This window comes from Microcaecilia unicolor, chromosome 13 (genome assembly GCF_901765095.1).
Source record: "Microcaecilia unicolor chromosome 13, aMicUni1.1, whole genome shotgun sequence".
Lineage (NCBI taxonomy): Eukaryota > Metazoa > Chordata > Amphibia > Gymnophiona > Siphonopidae > Microcaecilia > Microcaecilia unicolor.
In genome coordinates, this window is record NC_044043.1 from 69,548,771 (window position 1) to 69,571,813 (window position 23,043).

Consider the following 23,043-nt stretch of genomic DNA (forward strand, 5'->3'; position numbering starts at 1 on the left):
TTAATCCACAGTAAAAGAGCTCCTAAGCTTTAAGTTTCACTTGAGATTGATGTAGCTAAGTGAACTCTAATTGGCTAGCAAATTGCATTTCCTTCTCTTACATTTAAGCAGGTCTTACAGTAGAGGGTCCTGTCAAGGCCCACAATGTCAGAGCCATGGCTTTGTCAGTAGCGCTCTTATGTTCAGCCTCTGTAAAGGAAATTTGCAAGGCTACAACATGGATTATGGTCCACACAGTCACATTTTATATTTTATTCTATTCACTTTCTTGACTGCCCTTCATAACCAAAGTCACATAATTTTTGGTAAAGAGATTCGCAATGAGGCAGTAGGTTATGTCCATCCATCCTTTGGAATTTCTTTGAAGTTTAGAATTTAACTCGTCTCCCTAGAGCCAATTTTTATGACTTAGAGGTTGTCTTCATTAACAAAAAACAAAGAAAAAGTTGCCAACAAAAATAGTTTTGTTGTATGTCCTTCAGCAGACTGTTCCTCCCCCCTCCCGGTTTTATGTTAAAGGTAACTTATAGCCTGAAAGCGCCTCATGTAAAGACCAACTATTTATTTATTTGTTACATTTGTATCCCACATTTTCCCACCTATTCGTAGGCTCAATGTGGCTTACATAGTACCGGAGAGGCCTTTGCAGGCTCCGGTGTGAACAAATGCAGGGTGATGTTCTGGTAAGATCAAGTTCATGTGGCACAGCCACATTAGGGAATCGGAGAATGGAAGAGTTGTGTTATGTCCATTACGTGCTTTAGTTTGGTTGTGTTGCAGAGATAAGGCATTTAAATTGGATCGGTAGGGTATGCCTTTTTAAACAGGTTGGTTTTTAGTGATTTCTGGAAGTTTAGGTGGTCGTACGTCGTTTTCAAGGCTTTTGGCTTAACAAGCTAATCAGCGTTAACAGCATCCAACAAGCAACAATGAGCACCAATTGGCAACAATCAGACTTCACAAACACAAATTCCTAAGTGTACTCTGTAATACACTACGCCTAAATCCCAACTTGTGAGGGCAAAAAGGACCATAGCCGTGGGCGGGGAAATAGGCGCCCCGTGGGCACCTCAAAATTTAAGCAAGTTGTTATACAACATGGTCCTCTGCCTCCAAATCTATGCGCCAGGATCTACACCATGTTTGTGCCAGTGCAAATGGAGGTGTGCAGTCCTAGGCACTAGGACATCAACCAAGCGCATTCTACACACAGTGCCCAAATCCAAGTGCCACCCATAGAACACGCCTAGGCAGAAATATTTTCCGCACAGATTTTTTTTAGGTGCCATCTATAGAATCCAGCCCTATGTGTGCAGAATTCAAAATCTTTGTGCACACGCACAACTGGCACCTTCAAAAATTGAGTGACATGTAATATACTCTTCTTACTTAAGACACAAAGGGTTAACAGACAGTCTTGCAATTTCTGGGTAAAAGTAAAGATGATTAAAAAAAAACTTGCTACATGTTGGGTGACAGATGTGCTAATTGATTTTAATTGATTTCTAGTCAAGTATAGAATAAATGTGAGAGCATGGTGTCTGCACTGCCATATATCCGAGTACAAGAAAGATAAAAATAACAACAAACCAAAAGTAATAAAAATAGAATTTTCTGCCTCAGTAATTTACTTGTGTCCAAACAGACATCTAGTTTACTTTCACTTAAACTGTTATAATGAAAAACTGTTGCTACTAGAAGACCTGGAGAAAATACTCAGACCTGCTTTGCAAAAACCCGATGCACTTATACATTTTACAAAATGATACAACAGTGAAGTCTTTTAGAGCTAAATATTTCAGGGGAGAATTTTCTAACTCCCTGCCTAACTACAAGGAGAAGAGGTTCCTTGTGCTTTTTTTTTTTTTAGGAAAAGTACACATCTGTTTTCCTTTAGAAAGCTAATTATACATATCTTTGGATTTTTCAACTGCTTTTTGTGTGGGTGAAATTAAAAAGAACAAGCACAGATTTAAAAGTCAAATCTATGCACCTTATTTTCCTGCCCTAATCTATATATACCTCTGGGGATGCTTCCTTGCAGGTTAGTTGAAAACATATGCATTATGGAAGATCTACACCGGCTTGTAAACTATTTGCATCCTTGTACATTTTTCACATTCTCTTGTCTACAAAGAGGCCCTTACTGAGCTGAGCTACTAAATGGGCTTAGCCCATCCCAACGCAGGTCTTTCCAGTGTGCTAAGCCCATTTCGAGCACGGCCGTAAAAGCGGCATTTTTTATTTGTTGAATTTCTGGCCATTTGTTAAAGTTAAATTAACATGGGAGCGCTTACTGCCTCCTACTGAGGAAATGCTAAGGGCTCCCCATGTTACGGACATGCTAATCAGTTAGTGCAGCAATAAAGTCAGTGCACCAGTGTTTCCACAATCTACCCCTGACAAGCCCCCTCAAAAAAGTTTTTAAAAATAATACTGCTCTGCTTAGTACACACACGTGAAAAACAGTTACACCCAACACTTTAGCGCATCCTGCACTAGACCACTTTTTCCTGCATTAAAGGGAGAGGGAAGAGGAATCGGGACTTGATATACCGCCTTTCTGAGGTTTTTGCAACTACATTCAAAGCGGTTTACATATATTCAGGTACTTATTTTGTACCAGGGGCAATGGAGGGTTAAGTGACTTGCCCAGAGTCACAAGGAGCTGCAGTGGGAATTGAACCCAGTTCCCCAGGATCAACCTCCACTGCACTAACCACTAGGCTACTCCTCCACTAGCAACATTCCATGTAGAGGCCTGCCTGTAGCAGGTGTTTTCCTTAGGCAGCAGGATAGAAGTCACCAGATAACTGCTCTCAACCTCCCCTTGCAGTGATATTCTTTAAAACTATACAATGAACTGAGGTGGTCCTAAGCACTGACACAACACGAGGAACCCACACACATGCACAGTGAAGCTTAAAGTGTAGTTTCTAGAAAGTCTAAGGGAGAGCTGTATCAGTGACATCACTCACTGGTAAGGACTTCTATCCTGCTATCTACAGAGAACACCTGTTACAGGTAAGTAACATAGAGGTTAATATTCAAAGGAGCCAATATTCAGCAGCACTTAACCAGAGAGTGCCATTGAATATCTGCTCTGACCACCTCAGCACTCATAGTGCTAGGATGGTCCAGGGCAGAGCCGGGAGTTATGCAGGCACCAGCAATATTCAATAACAGTGCCCATATACCTAACCAGGCATGTAGTACTGCATAAAAATCAGATCTATCTATGAACAATTAGCTATGTGGGTGAGGCACTGAATATCAGCCATGCCTGGATAGCTTCCAGATGCTGCCAAAGAGCCAGATAATCAGTACTGATGCTGGTTAGAGCCCAGTGTTGAATATCTGGGTCTAATTTAGCCAGTGGTGCTCAGCAATTTTTTTTTTAAACCTTAACCACCACCAGCTGAGTATTGACCAGTTAGTTTTATGCATGAAAATCCTATTTTATGCATGTGTTCTTTAATTGGTTTATAATATATCTTTGCAAATCTTTATCACAAGAAGCAGCTTATCATCCACCTGACTGTTGAAGTACATCTCTTTCAAAAAATGTTATCCTATCTCCTGAAGTAATCATTTACATTTTGTGTGTGTTTTTTTTAAATATCTTGACAGCCATTGTCCAGAACATAAGTGGGGATCAGCTCTGGCATTTCCAAACAAAAGGTCCATCTTTTATTCAGAGGATGACCAGCAAGCTGCAGAAGATGATCTTGAGGATAATGCCAAATCCAGTCCCGGTTACCCCAGCACATAGATGAAAACTCAAGAAATGACCAGTTCACAAGATACAGAACAAGATGTTAACCCTAAACCACTTTTGGAGGACCAGAGAGAGGAAATGGCTGACAATTCTCAGAGGATCTCAACAACAAACACAGAAGACACCAAAGATAACATACAAGAGAAAGCTATGGAACTCATCAGCAATGCATGTGCATTTCTATCCGAAATTGAATTATTAGCAAAGAATCTCAGAAAGGAAATCTCCAACCACAATCCGTTACAGAGAGATTCAAGTCTGAATAGGTCTGAAAGTACCATAAAACCAAAGAGATCAACAAAAGTTGTACCCATGCCAAGTAGAGCCACTGGCAGCAAAGAGAAAAATGCATGTTCCAAGTCTTCCAGGGATATTGCCAAAACTGTATCCAGCTCCAGAATGAACTCTAAGGTGATTGCTTATAACAAAAGAAGAAGGAAAACTCTGCCCAGGCCACCAAGAGGAGGACGAAAGTCAGGTGATGCAGCAGGAGGCCAGCAACTTCAGTGACCTCTATCACATGGTTCTGCCTACATAGCTCTTCTCTCACTTCATCTCATTCTCTTTCAAACTGTAAGCATTCATGATCTTTCAGTAACTGTTTCTGTCCTTATGTGCCTTAGGCAGAAACCGTCACTGAATAGGTCTTTTGCCAATGCTTTATCTGGTGGAGAACCCAAGAGCAGGTGTGCTGACTGGGGATCAGCTAGTCAGTAGATAGGCAGTGGCTCCCAAACTGCTGACGGAAGATATTAGTCTGCTAGTTCTAGTGTAGAGCCATCTGTGACCTGTGCATACTGTAAAAAGAACCTCTAAGACAAATTTTTTAAATACACAAGACACTACACAAGAATGATACTATTTCCAAAAGTTTTACTCTTATGTGGAATTCTCAAGCCATTTTATGAGTATAGGTGTAAAATCTCACCTTTCTCATGCATTTTTGTTCATCTCAATTGCCATTTCATTTTAATACTACTGATGATAACCTTCCTTGGCTCCTCATTCTCACATGAAACTCTTATTTATTTATTTGTTACATTTGTATCCCACATTTTCCCACCTATTTGTAGGCTCAATGTGGCTTGCATCGTGCCGGAGAGCTGTGTGCAGACTCCGGAGTAAACAAATACAAGGTGATGTATGGTAGGATGAAAGTTTGTATGGTAGGATCACATAAAGTAATCCTACAATGGGAGAGTTGTGTAGTGACTATTACAAACTTTAATGTTGGTGTGTCGCAGAGATCAGGCATTTATGTTGGATCGGTAGGGTAAGCCTTTTTAAACAGATGGGTTTTAAGTGTTTTCTGAAGTGTAAGTGGTCATACATGGTTTTCAAGGCTTTTGGTAGAGCGTTCCACATTTGGGCGCTGATGTGGGGAAAGCTGGATGCGTAAGTTGATTTGTATTTGAGACCTTTGCAGCTTGGGTAGGGGAGATTTAGGTATGTTCGTGTTGATTCGGATGTGTTTCTGGGTGGTTGTTCGATCAAGTCTGTCATGTATCCCGGTGCTTCACTGTAGATAATTTTGTGAACCGTCGTGCAGACTTTGAAGGTGATGCGTTCTTTGATTGGGAGCCAATGTAGTTTTTCGCAGAGGGGTTTTGCGCTTTCAAATCGGGTTTTTCCGAACATGAGTCTTGCTGCCGTGTTTTATGCTGTCTGAAATTTCTTTAAGGTTTGTTCTGTACATCCTGCATAAATTCCATTGCAATAGTCTGTGTGGCTTAGTACCATTGATTGTATCAGGTTGCAAAATGTTTCCCTCGGGAAGAATTGTTTCAGGTGTTTGAGTTTCCACATTGAGTAGAACATTTTCTTTGTTGTGGATTTTACTTGGCTCTCTAGTGTTATGTTGTGGTCCAATGTAACGCCGAGGATTTTCAGGCTGTCTGAGATAGGGAGGATGTGATCTGGGGTGTTGATAGTTGTGGGGTTGTCCATGATGTGTTGGGATGAAAGGATGAGACAGTGTGTTTTTTCTTTGTTGAGTTTTAGTTGAAATGCATTTGCCCAAGAGTCCATGGTGTTCAAGCCGATCTTGATTTCGTTAGCGATTTCTGTCAGTGTGGATCTGTAAGGGATGTATACGGTGACATCGTCTGCATAGATGAAAGGGTTAAGGCCTTGGTTGGCTGAGGTCTTGGCTAGTGGGGCCATCATTAGGTTGAATAGGATTGGCGATAACGGTGATCCTTGTGGTACTCTGCAGTCTGCTTTCCATGGTGATGATATGCTTGATTTTGATTTTACTTGATAAGTTCTTGTGGTTAGGAAATGCTTGAGCCAGCTAAGTATGTTGCCAGCAATCCCGAATTTGTCGAGTAATCTTATTAATATATTATGGTTTACCATGTCGAATGCACTAGACATGTTGAATTGGAGGAGGATGTTGTTACCTATTGCTATTTCCTGCTTGAATTTGGCTAGGAGAGTGAGTAATACTGTTTCTGTGCTGTGTAATGGGCGAAAACCAGATTGTGATTCGTGAAATATTGAGAATTTGTTTATGTAATCTGTTAGTTGTTTGGCTACCATGCTTTCCATCAGTTTGACTGACAACAGGATGGATGCTACTGGTCGGTAGTTGGTTAGTTCATTTGCTTTTTTCATGGTGTCTTTTGGTATCGGGGTGAGTAGAATATTGCCTTTTTCCTTCGGGAAGAGACCTTGCTGAAGCATGTAGTTTAGGTGGGATGTGAGATCTGCTATGAAGCGGTCAGGGGCGGATTTCAGTAGGTAGTTGGGACAGGTATCTAGTTTGCAATGAGTGTCAGTGAACCTCTTGTGGTACTCCGCAGTCTGCTTTCCATGGTGATGATATGCTTGATTTTGATTTTACTTGATAAGTTCTTGTGGTTAGGAAACCCTTGAGCCAGCTAAGTATGTTGCCAGCAATCCAGAATTTGTTGAGTAATCTTATTAATATATTATGGTTTACCATGTCGAATGCACTAGACATGTTGAATTGGAGGAGGATGTTGTTACCTATTGCTATTTCCTGCTTGAATTTGGCAATGAGAGTGAGTAATTCTGTGCTGTGTAATGGGCGAAAACCAGATTGTGATTCGTGAAATATTGAGAATTTGTTTATGTAGTCTGCTAGTTGTTTGACTACCATGCTTTCCATCAGTTTTACTGACAACGGGATGGATGCTACTGGTCGGTAATTGGTGAGTTCATTTGCTTTTTTCATGGTGTCTTTTGGTATCGGGGTGAGTAGAATATTGCCTTTTTCCTTTGGGAAGAGACCTTGCTGAAGCATGTAGTTTAGGTGGGATGTGAGATCTGCTATGAAGCGGTCAGGGGCGGATTTTAGTAGGTAGTTGGGATAGGTATCTAGTTTGCATTGAGTGTCAGCGAACCTCTTGAGTGCCCGTGCTACTGTATTAATGGTAAGGAGTGCGAAGTTTAGCCAAGTGCGGTCAGCTGGGTGTTCTCCAGTGGTTGGGTCCAGCTAGTTTAGGAAGTTTTCGATGTCAGTGTTGTCTTGGGGTAGTGTGTTGTATAGGTTAACAATTTTTTTTGTTGAAATACTTAGCCAGTTTGTCTGCAGATGGGATGTCCGTGTTTGATGCAGTGACCAGGTTGGTATCTAGGAGTTTGTTCACAAGTTGGTATAATTTCTTTGTGTCTTTGTAATCTGTTCCTATTTTAGTTTTACAAAATGATCTTTTGGTCTGTCTTATTGCGTATTTGTATTTTCTTTGTGCTTGTTTTCATGTGTTGAGTGAGTGTTCATCTTTTGTTTTTTCTTATCCCCTCCCCCCACCGCCCCCCCCCCCCCCCAATGTATAAGGTCAGTGATATTGAGTTCGTTTTATGTGTGATGCAAGTGACAGGAGGAATAAGGGAGGTTCGTTCCTCTGTAGAGTGTAAGACCAGTTATGGAAGGAATCTTTCAGTGTTCCTTGCAGTGTGAGTGAAGTAAATGATGGGCAGAGCAAGTCTCCATTTTAGTGTGTGAGGCCAGGAATGGGAGGAATGAGGGAGACTCCACTGTAATGTATAAAGCCAGTGATTGGAGGAATAAGGGAGACTTCACTGTATTATGTAAGTCCAATAATTGGAGGAGTAAGAAAAACTCCATTGCAAAGTTTGAGACTGGTAAGGGTAAGTATTAGGGAGTGACAAACAATGCAATTGCCCTCAGCCCCATATCAATATGGTCTCAAGTTGCCTGAAGCTGAAGGAGGCATATCCTACAGGTGTGTTTTGGGACCCTCTCCCCTTGATCCCAAGAATGTTTAACACAAGCCCTGAGAGACCACTAATGGGAGAAATGAGGGAGGCTTAATTGCCTTGTATAAGGCTAGTGAAAGGAGGAATTAGGGAACCTCCATTGTAGTGTATGAGGTCAGTGATGGAAAGGAATAATTGGGTCTCCATTGTGTAAAACCAGGAATGAGGGGAAACTCCATTATAATATTTAAACCCAATAATGGGAAGAATGAGAGAGACTCCATTGTAGTGTGTGAGGTCAGTAATGGGATGAATGAAGGAAACTCCACTGCAATACCTAAGGCCAGTGATTGGAAGAATAAGGGAGATTCCACTGTAGTCTGAAGTCAGTGCTAAGAGGAATGAGTGAGTCTCCATTGCAGTAATGCCTTTGAGTCTACAATGGCAGATGCCAGTGGAAGTGACTCCCTTAAATATATAAGAACATAAGAATAGCCATACCGGGTCAGACCAATGGTCCATCTTGTTCAGTATCCTGCTTCCAATAGTGGCCAATCCAGGTGACAAGTACCTGCCAGAAACCCAATTAGTAGCAATATTCCATGCTACAAATCCTGGGGCAAGCAGCAGTTTCCCTCTGGCAGCGAGTTCAAAGCTTAACTATTCTTTGAATGTAAAACATACTTCCTCCAATTTGTTTTAAAAGTATTTCCATGTAATTTCATGGAGTGTCTGCTGGTCTTTGTACATTTTGAAACAGTGAAAAATTGATTCACTTTTACCCGTTCTACACCACTCAAGATTTTATAGATCTCAATCGTATCCCACCTCAGCCATCTCTTTTCCATGCTGAAGAGCCCCAATCTCTTTAGCCTTTCCTCATACGGGAGCAGTTCCATCCCCTTTATCATTTTGGTCACTCTTCTTTGAACCTTTTCTAATTCCGCTCTATCTTTTTTGAGACATGGCGACCAGAATTGAACACAATACTCAAGGTGAGGTCGAAAAGGGTAGGGAGACTAACTAATAAAGTTTGCTTTTTTAAATTTCTGTCTTTATCAATAAACCTACAATACCTCTTTTAAATCCCAACCTTTAAATCACCAAAGCACAGAGTACAAAAAATGTTCACTTACTCAGAGAAATGTCCTCTTCTCTCAGAGCTTCTTAGAGCATGCCTCTTGAATTTAGGAAGACTGTTACTAAATAAGGATGGCAGTCCCAAAACAATGCCATTTTATTTCATTTCCCGGGTCTTTAGCAGTATTGTTCATTTTGATTTGGTTAGTCTTCATTTTTGTTTTGGGGCAATGCTGTTAAGAACGTGCCATCCTTGCAAATAGTGCATGCACACTAATTCATGCATTTGCAATGGTTTGCGCATATGTGCACTATTGAGAGAGTACACACTCTTTCAGAAGAAGAGTAATCTCTTTGTAGAGAATGTGCATTATTTGCAAATACTGCAGTTATTGGCTCGTTTTTGTTACTTAACAACATGCAATGACACGTGATATGTCACTGAAAATAATAGCCCACTCCTTTTAATAAGTCTGAATCTGCAATTGCCGGTAGCAATATAAAGGTCATTCCAGTAGGACTGTATTAACAATAAAGCAGACAGAGATGTTTGAGCCAATACTAACCACTGTCAACACAATAAGCAGAATGTAGTCTTAGAAAATAGGGGATTTCTATTCCTATTCTGTAAAGCCAGGATACATCAGGAAACTCTCCTGATTAACTTTATTGACTTGAACACTGGTGATTTTAAGAACACACATTAACAGAGTGAAAAGACCACTAATTGTGGGGCAAAGTCATTGATTACAGACCTACTTAATACATGGAAAAGTCATTGAAAAATAGTAAAATCATAGAAATCCCTCTTTATTGACAAACTATCTTTGTATAATAATATATTTAAGAATTAGATGCAAATTGCCTTTTTTTCCCCTATGTATCTGTCTAAATAGCAGCATTTTAGCATATTGTAGTGAGTCATTCATATGGTACATTCTTCAGAAAAGAAGCAAACTTTTGTTGCTGTTATTTGGGGGATATGTTGTGAAGTTTGTATGCCAAGATACCCACGTACACCTTAGTAAAGAAATGTGTTTTGGAGTTTTATCAGACAGTGGATTGCGAATTGTTATCAGTAATAAATTAGAACTGCATAGATGATGTTCTCTTGCAGTTGTATTACACAGACATGCAGTACTTTGACTTGTATTCTGGTTTGAAGCTGTGTTTCATATGCCCCAGGGTTATATGTTGGTATGGAATTGTTCCTTATGTACTGGATGTGTCTTAGGGGTCATATAGCTGTGCTGTGTCTTGGAGCTTCATGTGGGCACTGTATCTTTAAACTGTATCATAGAGTTCCACCGGTATTTAGAAGAACCAAAGGACATTCTCTGAAGTCAAACCTGGTCCAACAGCCTCTTCCCTGTGTCTCCAGGTTACAGAAAGTTAGTAAGTGTAAGTCACAGATGACATCAGTTTTTTATATTATGACTAATCCTGAAAGAGAGGTGAGACAGCTTTAAGGCAAGATGAACCTTTTGTGCCCTCAATAAAAATGATCAACAAAAACAACTGTGTGATCTTTGAAATGACCCATTCATCTTAACATCTAAGCAGTTCTCTATTTTTCAGGTAGGAAAAGTGTAACACTGCATTTAATAATTCCCCCTTTTTGTTTTATGGACTAACCTGATATTAGGAGACAGTTAACTGTTTTCAGTGGCCTAGCAGGAAATCTTTTTAATACATCTGCTGGGACATGTGAAGGGCATGTCAATAATCTAGGTGCCCACATTTAGGCGTCATTTGTGTGTGTATAGAATGCTAAATTGAACACACTTAAGTATATGCTTACCCATGAAAGTGCCAGCAGTTCACCTTGGCGCTAATTCGCAAATACCCAATTAACTTACTTAGTGTGTATTTGCAGGGGGGATGTACACAGGGTGGGAGCATGGGTGAGACAAAAAGACGGGGCTTCCAGATATGCACATACCGTATATATTCAAATATAAGCCAAGTTAACAGCCTGAAAAAGGGGAGTATAAACCGGGGGGGGGGGGGGGGGGGTTATATTCAAGTATGGTATACTGTCAATCTGTAGTGTCCTGCATTTGTCCCTTTCCCCTTGGTGTGCAGCATTTTTGCCCTCTCCACCCCCGTCCACCTGCCTTCAGTGAATGCCACTTCTCTCTCTCTCCTACCCCTCTCCCTCCCATAGTGACCAACCCTTCTCTCCCTCTCCTATCCCCCTACTTCCCACAGTGACTGACACCTCTTTTGCTTCCCACCTGCCTGCTCACTGCAGTGACTGACATGTTACCACTCCTTCCTGGCTGCTGCTACCACCACTGCTGCCACTGACACAGAAGAGAAAACAGGCTGGGCTGGCATGGGGGCTTGAGCATCTGTGCATGTTCAATACCTCCCGGCCCCCGTCTAGAACCGGGAGCCACACCAGCCCAGTTTGCTTTCCATTCTGTGTCAGCAGCAGTAGCAGCAGCCAGGAAGGAGTGGTAAGATGCTGGTCACTGTAGCGAGCGGGTGGGCAGGAAGTGAGAGAGGTGTCGCTCATTTTGATGGAGGGAGAAGCACATAAGATTTCTTGTGACTCAACTATAAACCAAGACCTCAATTTTTAGGCTTTTTTTGCCCCAAAATCTCAGCTTATAGTTGAGTATATACAGTAACTAATATTCTTGCCGCATTTAGGGGTCCTTTTATAAAGCTGCAGTAAAAAGTGGCCTGCGGTAGTGTGGGCATGTCTTTTGGGCTTGTGCTGGGCCACTTTTTACCATGGCTGGGAAAACGACCATTTTTGAATGGGCTGGGAAATGGGAGTGTGCATAAAAATTAAACTAGCATTTGCCTATTTATAGCCTGAGCCCTTACCGCCAGCCATTGACTTAGCAGTAAGGGCTCACGCGCTACCTGAACGGTAACCATGCAGCATGTGCCAACATGGCTGCACTGCCAATTACTACCAGGAATGCCCCCCATGGTAGAAAATAGAAAAATACTTTATATTGCAGGTTTCGGCACGCACCAAACTTGAAATTACCACTGGGCAGTAGTGCCAATTTGGCACTTGCTACCCATGCATTAGCCCTCTCGCAGCTTTGTAAAAGTGCCCCTTAGGTACCTGCATTTATGCCAGCTGGGTTATGCTAGTACTGTATAACGGAACCTGGGCACTCAGGTTCCATTATAGATTGAGCTCCTACCACACCTCCTTGTGGCACCTAAATGGAGGTGGCCAGTTATACAATTGTCTCCAATATGTCTTCAGACCATAATTAATTTATCTTCATGATCCTGAACAAAGTATCAACCTCAGGGGTTGTATTAGAACCATTACAGAATGCTATCAGTACACAGCAATTTAGTGTTGGAAACAAGCGTGTAAAACATTTATGGTGTAGTCTGTGCTTTGTTGTTCTTCAGCAAAGAATTAGGACAATCAGATTTCAGCTCTGTGCAGTGAGTATCCAAAACTGCATGGCAGTAAGACAGGGGCATGCACTGTGCTGTAATTCTGTAGCTCTAGATGTGTCCTTAAGCATGAATTCACTGGATAAAATGCTTTCTTAGGTTCTGATAATAGTGTTTCATGGTACTTCACTACAGAGAAAAAATGAGATGTGAACATCAGTCAAATTCCAGCATTGCTGGTGACCTTAATGACAAAAACTGAAACCTGAAGTTGGTGTAGTGATCCTGTGAATGATAAGAGCTTCTGGATGTGATGTTGATTAGTGGCTGGGCTCTGAATTCATCTTAAGAGCACAGAAAGAATATGTTACCTTAGAGAAGGGGTTCTCAACCCAGTCTTTGGTACACACCAAATCAGTCTGGTTTTCAAGATATCCATAATAAATATGCATGAGATAAATTTGCATGCATTGACTCCATTGTATGCATATCTATCTCATGCATATTTATTGTGCATCCTGAAAACCTGACTGTCTTGGTGTGTCCCGAGGACTGGGTTGAGAACCCTTGCTTTAGAGTCTCCCGTTAAGGAAAGCAAATATGGAAAATGGATGAGTTTAGGAGCAGAGCGACTGATGAAGAGTATCCAAGGGGCATGTCAAGAGATAGAGAAACTGGATATTGATGAAAGTTAACCAATGGAAAGCGTTTCTGATGAAGTCCCTTTAAAAAATTGCAGGTGCGCTGACCGTAGTGTTCCTGCAGTCATTATCAGCCAAGGGTCCTTTTTTTTTTAACTAACAATTTCTCTGTCTCTTCTTTGTTCACAGATATGTGGCTAGAAAGTAGGAAGGAAAAAGTTGAAACACACCAGCACTGACAGTTATGAGTATTAACCAAAAGCAGTAGGCAGCTGTTTGAGTACCACTGAAAAGCTAGCATGGTCAATTCTGTAATTTGTGGAAACATCCTTTGTCTTAGTTGCTGACAGACTGGGGAGAAAAAAAATCTATATTGATAAATGATCTCCCAGAATGAAGGTGGGGCAAGTGTGACTGTATTAACAGTGGAGAAGTGTGTGTGTGTGGGGAGAGAAGTAGGTCACAGCTTCACTGTTTTCTTGTGGGATGAAATTTGTTTTATCAGGGTGTAGAGCAGGCAAGTTCAGACTTCCATTAAAGAATTACTTCTATATGCAATGATAGGAGCCTGGGTAGCATTTTCATCCTTCTTCTCCCTATACAAGCAAGTTTATTAATACCCACTTACATCCCAGAAATATAAGATATATTTAACATATAGAGATCAACTGAAGGGCATTGCATAGAAACCTGATAAGTCACAAAAATCAAACTGTGGACAAAAGCAGGTTTTGTATTTAGATTTGTTCCTGTGAAAGCCATCATTCACTGGTTATATTATTGTTGATAACTTGTTTACATGTCAAAGCAATGTCAGAATAACAAAAATAGTTTGAAGGCTACTATCTAATGTTTCTTAATATATTTTTTGTATAAATATTAATGTCCGCTTATTAATGCAATAGTATATGCTAATGAAAGAAGCACAGTTTATATCCTAAATTCATTCACAGTCCTCTTCCATTTCGTCTGCTGAACTATCTTTAGCTACAGTCTGATGGTATAAGTCTCTGTGAGCTTCAGGAACAAATTTCTCAACTAAATTCTGGATGTCTTTCATCTTTAAGAACAAAACACAAAAAGGTAGCAAATTATAAAAAAAAATAAATATCAAAAAAATATTTGCTATAGAATCCCAATGGATGTTGGCACCCTGTAAAAAGCTAATAGAATTAAATAAATAAAACTTCAACTGCCCCAGGAGACACTATAAGGTAATTATCCTGAAATGGGCTACTAACACAGGTTTTTGTTGGGGTCCGTAAAAAAGTGAACAGAAAAAAAACCTCTCCATCTAAAAAGAGAAAAATCTGTGTTCCCCCAAAATCAAACAACCAATCATATATAGATATAGGTGAGCCAACACATTTTTGTATGTACATACAAAAATGCAAAACCACAAATCATACAAAAATTCCATGTGCTAACACTTATCTTCACAGCTGTAGGACCATGTGAACATGCCCACATCATGCCCACAAAACCTTGAGGTTTTGTGGACATGTTCACATAGTCCTACAGCTGTGAAGATAAGTATATTAAACATCCATTGGTATTCTATAGCAAGTATTTTTTGATATTTATTGTCTTTCATCTTTGCCACAGGTCCAGATTTATTGTGTGCTCTAGACATAATGTGTTATATTAAATCACACTATATAAAAAATGTTAAAAGCATCCTATTCATGTTCTGTTTATTGCATATCACAAATGTAGTACTTGACACAACTCGTCTGTGCAAGAATCTGTTAAGTCTACTTACCTTAAACAGCCAGCTGCTTGAGAGTCGACACTGTTTGACATCTAATTTTGTTGCTATTCCTTGCAGATACAGAATATGAGTGGCATGATCTCTGATTTTGTCAAAAGAATTTCTTGCTTACTTTGGTAATTTATACCATCCATACAGCAGAGCTTGAAACCACTATCAGGGCCAGTAGACTGCTGCGGTATTGTCTGTCCTCTTCCATTCACAAATTCCTCTCCCTTCGCATGTTTAATTTTTGTTACTGTTTGTTTCCAATTGCTTTCATCACAATTTCATTTTTTAATATTTTGGCAGGATAATTCAACATTTTCATTTACAGCCTCCATGCTCAAAAATTAAAGGATTGCTTTGTTTTGTAGTGCTGAATGATCAGCTAGGCTAGGCCCAAACATGTGTTATTACACAAAACTATCACTACAAATGAATTAAATTGATCTAAATTTATTAATTAATTTATTTATTTATTTTTAGTTATTTAAAATTAATTATAACAGTAGTTAGCAGATACAAAAATATTGTGCATGTGAAGTGATTAATATATTAGCCGGCCAATATTCAAAATGTGTTAACTGGCCAGGAACAGCTGCTGACCAGTTAACTCGCCTGTTGGCAGCTAACTGGTCACTTTCAGTGCCTCTTAACCAGGCACTGCCGCTGAAATGACCATTTAGCACCAATCTTTAAGCCAGCTACATCGGGGGTGTCCAGGGGAGTTCCATGGCTCGACTTAACCAGTCATGCACTAGCTGGCATTTTTTTAAAAATGGAAATTTAATGCCAAAGCCCACACAGGGCCCAGCATCGAATTTCTGGTTTTAGCACTGACGAAGGATTTTAAAAAAACGCTGTCTGAGGCCAGTAGGAAATTAGCCTTTAAAAAAAATGTATTTCCTTGTGGACTTAACAGGATTTTGCACATAGCTAAAGACACAACAAAATTTTTGTAATGGTTAATACGAGGATGTTTTTCACCAAAAATAAGTAAGTAGATAATGAACTGCCCTATGAAAAAATACATCAGTAAGAAAATCTCAGTTGGTCCCTAATGTGGATTTATCAGGTTTTTGCACAGCACCCTTCAATTCTATAAAAGTGCTCTTCCATTTAGGAACCCTAAAAGTGCTCAGTAAGAGCCTATCCTATAAAGGAAATTAGATGCCTACTTTCCTGTATAGAATAGTTGCATAAAGTGGTTTGGTAGCTGTGTTAGTCCACTTTTAAAGGTAATAAATAGAAACAAAACAAAACAGAGAAAAGAAAATAAGATGATACTTTTTTTTTATTGGACTAACAATATTTTTCTTGATTAGCTTTTGAAGGTAACCTATGTTCTTCAGATCAGAAATGAGCAAATATCAGAATATATAAGTGAAACACAAAAACGTTCCAATGACAGTCTTGCAGGAAGAGGGTGGGGTGGGATGGGTTAGATGAGAAACAGGGAGAGCAGGGTGAGATGGATGGATGATAGGAAGGTAACAAAGCAGTATAATTTTATGATTTATAATTGGATAGAAAACCCAGTTCTTTATTAAGTCCTGTCTGGTGGGTGTCAAAATATTTCATCATTTTGACATCAAAGGTCTTACATTCCTGGATTGTCTTAAAATTTCCTTTTAGTATTCTCACCATAAAATCATTGATACATTGTTCTGGTTTTATAAAGTACTTTCCCACAGAGGTGACATCCTGGTTGGCATTGTCATGCTTAATATGATATCTATGTAGATTGAACCTGGTCTTTAGCATCTGGCTTGTTTCTCCAATATAGCACCCTTCTTCACTCCTATATTGGAAAATATATACCACATTTGAAGATGAGCATGTGAAGGATCCCCTTATGGTGAATGTTTTTCTCATGTGAGAGACTGTGGGATCCTGTGTTGGCACAATATGCAGCTTGGTATATTGCAGGGATGTGTGTCATTCTCTTCTTTTAAAGCTTGTATTGGGAACTTTCAAATTAGGTGGTTGTCAGAATGCCAGTACTGGTGGAGCTGGGAATATCTCTTTCAGTAATTCATTCTTGTGGAGTAGTGGCTATAGATCTTTTCTGAATTTTTCCAGCTCTGGATTGTTTATCACTGCAAGGGGGATTCTCTGTTTGGTTTTCTTTTCTTTGTATTGCAATAGGTTTTCTCTGGGTATTTTAAGAGAAGAAGCAATATTCTTGAAAATTATTTTAGGGTTGTAGCTTTTTTGTTTGAAGGATTTAGTCAGGATTTTGAGGTGTTTCTCTTTGGTTAAAGCAGATACAATGGTATCATGACATCGTGTAGTTGGCTGTGTATAATGAATTTTTTGGTATGTGAAGTTATCAATAGAAATCAAACAAAATAAAACATGGAAAAGAAAATAAGATGATACCTTTTTTATTGGACATAACTTAATATATTTCTTGATTAGCTTTCGAAGGTTGCCCTCTTCGTCAGATCGGAAATAAGCAAATGTGCTAGCTGACAGTGTATATAAGTGAAAACATTCAAGCATTACTATGACAGTCTGACAGGGTGGGAGGATGGGGGTGGGTAGGAGGTATGCATGGGGACATCAAAGCATATCATTGATATTCTAACAGGATAGGTGTGGATAGGTGAGGGGAGGGTGATCAACAGAGAAATACAGCTTTATGGTTTATAATGGGCTAAGAACCCCAGATCCTTGTTAAGTCCTTTCTGTTGGGTCTTAAAATATGGTATGTGAAGGAAACTGGAGTTGTGGCGGTAGCTGCATCTGTCCGTAGGTTTCCTGAATATAGATGTTTGTATATAGCCATTGCTGATGGAAACTATGGTGTCTGGAAAGTTGAATTTTTCTGGGGAGTAGTCATTTTTGAATTTAGTTGAAGGATGGTATGTATTGAAATAACTGTAAAATTGTTTGAGAGTTTCTTCTTCCTTAGCCCAAATCATAAAAATGTCTTCAATTTATCGGTATTATTTTAGGGGTTTAGTCTGATATGTATTCAAAGATGCCTCTTCCAGTTCTGCCATAAAGAGATTAGTATATTGTGGTGCCATCCTGGTGCCCATAGCAGTGCCCAGGATTTGCAGATAGATATCATTGTTAAAGCAGAAATAGTTGTGAGTTAGAATGAATTTGATTAATTTTATAATAGTTTCCGATGAGTATTGGTGGTCCAGGGTGAATGTTTTTAGGAATTTATCACATGCAGCTATGCAGTATGCATGGGGAATGTTGCTGTATAGTGATTCTACATCCATTGTGACCAGAAGAGCACCTGCTGGTAGCTGCTTGATGTTTTTTAATTTGTTTAGAAAGTTCAGAAAGACAATTATATCTTCTGTAAGTGTGCCAGTACCAGATATGATCGGTCTGCCAGGATTTCCAGGTTTATGGATTTTAGATAACATGTAGAATGTGCCCACAAAAGTATGGTTAGTTATGTATTTTTTTTTTTTAGATGTGGCTGTATTTGCTTTGAAAGAGTTTTATTTATTTATTTATGACATTTATATCCCACATTATCTCAAATAGGATTCAAGTTCAATGTGGCTCACAATATAACAAACATAGAACTGACAAGGCATTCTGATTACATAGAATAAATATAAGTGTATGTAATATACACAATATATACACAAAAGTACTAATAACAGTGTAACATGAAAACCTGATCATCTATATAAATAATTCTCACCTCAACGTTCTGAACCTCACTGTGTGGCAGGGAAACACTGAAGCCCTGTAGTCTTCTAGGCTGTCAGCACCACTCACTCTCACTCATAGACCCGCCCTCAGCCATGCCCCATCCACACATAATTCACAACCCCAACATTCTAAATGTAAATTTGTAGTTGCAAGATCCCATGAGTGTCTGCTCCGCCCTCGCGTCACAACGTGATGACGTGGAGGGCGGGGCTATGACACTCAGCCAATCGACAGTTCCACCGCCCTCCGACGCTACCCCCCCTGACACAATGCGAGAAACAGCGGCCTATGCAGGGCCTCCACCACCTCCGACGCACAGCGACAAACACCGAGCTACGCAGGGGGAGGAGTGCAGTCCGAACACCTGATACACCGGGACCCCGAAGCTGCCGCCCTCCAAAAAAAAAATACCCACCTGCAGCCTCCCGACGCTGCCGCACGTAAACCTTGCTAGCGCCCGTTTCATTGCTCAGAGAAACGGGCCTTTTTTACTAGTATAACATGTTTGTAATACATAGGATAGAATGTGAATATGGACAGAGTTGTTGTTATTGCAAATTTAGTTAGAGGGTTAATTATTTCTGTTGCTAGCAGTTGATCTTATCAAGTGAGTTTTCAGTAGTTTACAAAATATGAGATAGTCTTCAGTTTGATAGAGTTGTTTAGGCAAAGAGTTCCATCTGGTTGTACTTTGGTATGAAAATCCAGCATTGTGGACAGTTTTATATTTGATTTTATTACATTGAGGGAAGTGTAATACAAGAAAGTCTCTGGATGATTTTTTAGAATTGCATGTTGATAGCGCTATAAGATTCTGCATGTAAGATGGGGACGAACCAAAAATTATTTGGTGGGTGAATGCACACAATTTGAAAGTAATGCATGAACTTATAGATAGTCAGTGTAGTTTGAGTAGAAGCGCAGTCACTTTGGAGTATCAGGTAGCTTTAAGTACAAGATAAGCTGCTGTGTTTTGAGCAGTTTGTAATTTTATGATTAATGAGGTCTTAAGTCCTGCATAGACCGTATTGCTATAATCACATTTTGATAGTACCAAGGATTGAGTTAATGATCTGGAAATTGTGTTTTGAAAATAAGGTCTTGATCTTTTTAGTTTCCATAATGATTTGAATACATTAGACACTAATTTGGATACTTGTGGTTCAAATGAGAGATGTTGATCAGTTATTATTCCCAGGATTTTCAAATTATGCTCCAGTGGATAAGTTTTATTACCAATAGTAAAAGTAGAAGAAGTAATTGGTTGGTGAGGGTTTGTTAGTATTAAGAATTTGGTAGTATCATCCTTTTGAACCCAGAGCCACAAGGAGTAAGAGCAACTAGGGATTATTCCTATCCTATTACACTGGATGCTCAGTGATTGGTGCAGTTAGGCCTGGGAGAAGGGGGATGCATTAGCTGCTCAGTGCCCTCAGGGAGCAAAATAATGTAGCTTGTGAGTTGATCACAAGTTGCCGTATTCATTTATCATAGGAGTCACTAACCTGCAGTAGTGACGAGTTACTGCAGCTTAGTGACTCTCACGGTAGACTAAGCTGCAATAGAATGCCAACTTCTGCCACACCTTAGTAACTTCCCTCCTAAAAGTGTCATACTGTTAGGTAAAAATATGTGTGGCTGGTTTTTGTGTTTCTTACTTTGCTGTTTGTCTAGCATTTAAATAATTCTACATTACCCTTTAAGCCAGGGGTTCTCAACCCTGTTCTCAGGTCACACCTAGCCAGTCAGGTTTTTAGGATAACCACAATGAATATGCATGGAGTACATTTGCATGCACTTCTATGCAGATGTATCTCATGCATATTCATTGTGGGTATCCTGGAAACCTGACTGTCTAGGTGTGTTCTGAGGACTGGGTTGAGAATCCCAGCTCTAAGCAGTTGTGCAGTTTATAGTATAAAGAGTTGGGACAATGCTTCTTATTTCTTGCTTTGCCTTGATGTTAACAAGGTTTAATTTACTCTACGCAGTCGGCTTTGACACTTCTAATTCTGAGCCTTTGAATGATGCCAAGACTACTGAGGTGAAAGCAAGCCAGAAGCTGGCCTTAGATCCAGCACATATGGAAGAGAAGAAACAGGAGGATTCTAGGACTCCAGGCCCTTTCTTCTACATTGGGGGCAAAAATGGGGCACATCTGTAAGTATCTGATGGAATTTTTCTCTTGGTTAAGACCATGAAACACTAATCCAAAGGTGAATGCCGATGTCAGATGAATGGCAGGCCATACTTATGTACCCGGAAGCCTTGGGCCAGTGCAAGGGTATTAGATACTTGAGGTAAACCTTCAGCCTTGTTTCTCCTCAACTTTCAGACCTCCCAATGCACCCCCTGAGATTTTGATAAACACAACAATCGTGTTCATCATCCAAACACCACCTCTCCCTGAACAATTCTGTAAAAATGTGTAATTGGACATAAATAATCCATACATACACAGGACGATTCTACAAAGTACATATGATTTTATGTGCTGATTATGTGCATATGTCATTAGAATAATTGCATTTACATGCATATATGTCAAAATTCTGCCTATGCGCTATTCTGTAAATATGTGTGTATCTTACACAGTGCATATTTTACAAGTAGGCATACACATGAGCATAGGTGGCATTCTCACGGGTATAACTTACGTACATGTCTCTGACACTTAGATGCACATGCCAGCTCTATTACTGGTATTAGGTGTTCATGTCTAAATTACAGGTGCATATATTTGCTGTTACATCAGTATTTTATAAAGATATAAGTAGGCGCCTACATTCCTTTATAGAATAGACTCCTATCAGGTGCTGTCTCAGTGCCTACTTTAGGCTTTCAGTTATAGAATCGCCCCCATGGGGATAATTTTATAGGATTGTTCCATAGGCTCCTAATGGATTTAGCATGTGCTAACAATTAGCGTGTGCTAAATGCTAAGAAGCCCATTTTATTCCTATGGAATTTTCCTGTGTAAAATTTACATGCGGATCCCAGTGCCTAAAGATGTGTGTGCAAATTTAAATTAATGCTAATTAGTGCCAATAATTGATTATCACCCAATTATCAGCACTAATTGGCTTATCAAATTGCATTTGCAAATTGGGTGTATGCCCATATTTGCGTATGCAATTTTGAGCACCATATATAGAATTAGGGTGTTTAAATCCATTAGTGCTCCTTTGTAAAAGGAGCCCCATGTGTTTTACATATGAAAAAGGGCTTTTCTAAAAAGCATGAACACAGACACACACAAAAAGTACTCGAACTGAAAGAGTGTGTCTACTTGTATGTGATCTGCACATAGATGTTGCTGAAGTTGTAGTATATGCACAAATTTTATCTTTGTTGGAGCAGGTGTGAATTTGAGCATTGGCATTTGCACACTGTTAGGCTGGTTCTAGGAACCTATTTTTAAAAAGGCGCATAGGTAGCTATGTTGCCTTTATAAAATGGATTAAACAGGCGTTGTCTTGCACTTTAAGTGTCGTCTTATAATGTCAAGCCCATGAGAGCAAATTTCAAAAATCATTTACCCAGATAAATAAGCTAATTGAAAACTGCCCACCCTCCCTGTGGGTGAAAGTACATGCTGATGGTCTTTGAGCTTTGATTTCATTTATTATATATGATATTCCAGCTTCAGTATGTCATAAACCATTGTTTTGCTATGATGACATCTTTCTAGGACAACAGCTTCTAGAGAGCAGCAAAGAGCAACCACTAGGGAATATGCGTAGAAACATATTTTTTTGTTTGATTTCAGGTCAGGTTTGAACTTTTTCCTGATTTTGAGATTGTTTTGTGCTTTGAATAGTTGGTTTGTAAAAAAGCAGCTAGAACCGTGGTGGAGGTGGTGGGGGGGGGGGGGGTGGGGGGGGGGGGAGAGAGAGCAGGTGCCAGAGCTTAGGGCACCACATCCTCTTGCAGCAGCACTGGGCAGTGGTAAGTGGTAGTGAGCAGCAGTAAGAGTCAAAGCAGCAGTGGTTGCTCCTGGGCCACGTCAGTTACAAGGTCTCAGCAGAGGAACAAACTGGGCTGCGTGTTGGTAGTGTAGCGGGCCCGCTCTTTAATGGATCTGAGGATCACCACTGGGGTGGGTACATAATCAAATTGATCAAGTTATAGTGTCTATGGTCACATTTACTTCTTTGCCCTCTCTACTTCACAGCACACAGAGTATTAAGGGTTCCCCTCCTATTAGCAAGCTCAGTGTAGTAAGTCATAAAGTTAGGCACAGAAAAACAACAAAAAGAGTACTGGAGACCAGAATGGTTTTAAGATAAAAAGTCCCTTTAGTGGACACATCAGCATTTAACAAGTATGTACAGTATAAGAATAATGAAAAGCAAAGTGCCGCTAGGATTAGGGTAAATTGGTTGCAACACTGGTCATAATACTTATTCGAAGAAACAGTAAGAGGTCTCTGTGATGGAACTGCATGCATTTCCAATTCCAGCATATTTTATACATCTAGCAACACCAAAGATGCTAAGCTATGCTCCCTATTCCTCGGGACAGTGAATCAAAGTATCTTT

The 23,043-nt window shown here is 39.9% G+C and overlaps 1 protein-coding gene across 2 annotated transcripts in view; it reads left to right on the forward strand.

Moving 5' to 3' along the window:
- Positions 1–3,778: 3,778 nt before the first annotated feature.
- Positions 3,779–23,043, forward strand: part of TTLL10 (tubulin tyrosine ligase like 10) — a 113,155-nt gene continuing 93,890 nt past the window's right edge. Inside the window, exons 1-2 of one of the 2 annotated variants that reach the window (XM_030185802.1) lie at positions 3,779–4,256; positions 20,494–20,662. In XM_030185802.1, coding sequence (XP_030041662.1) covers positions 3,788–4,256; positions 20,494–20,662 — 638 coding nt within the window. In that variant the 5' untranslated portion in view covers positions 3,779–3,787. Of the gene's footprint in view, positions 4,257–13,759; positions 14,146–20,493; positions 20,663–23,043 lie in introns of those variants that run through there. The other variant, XM_030185803.1, reaches the window with a different exon arrangement.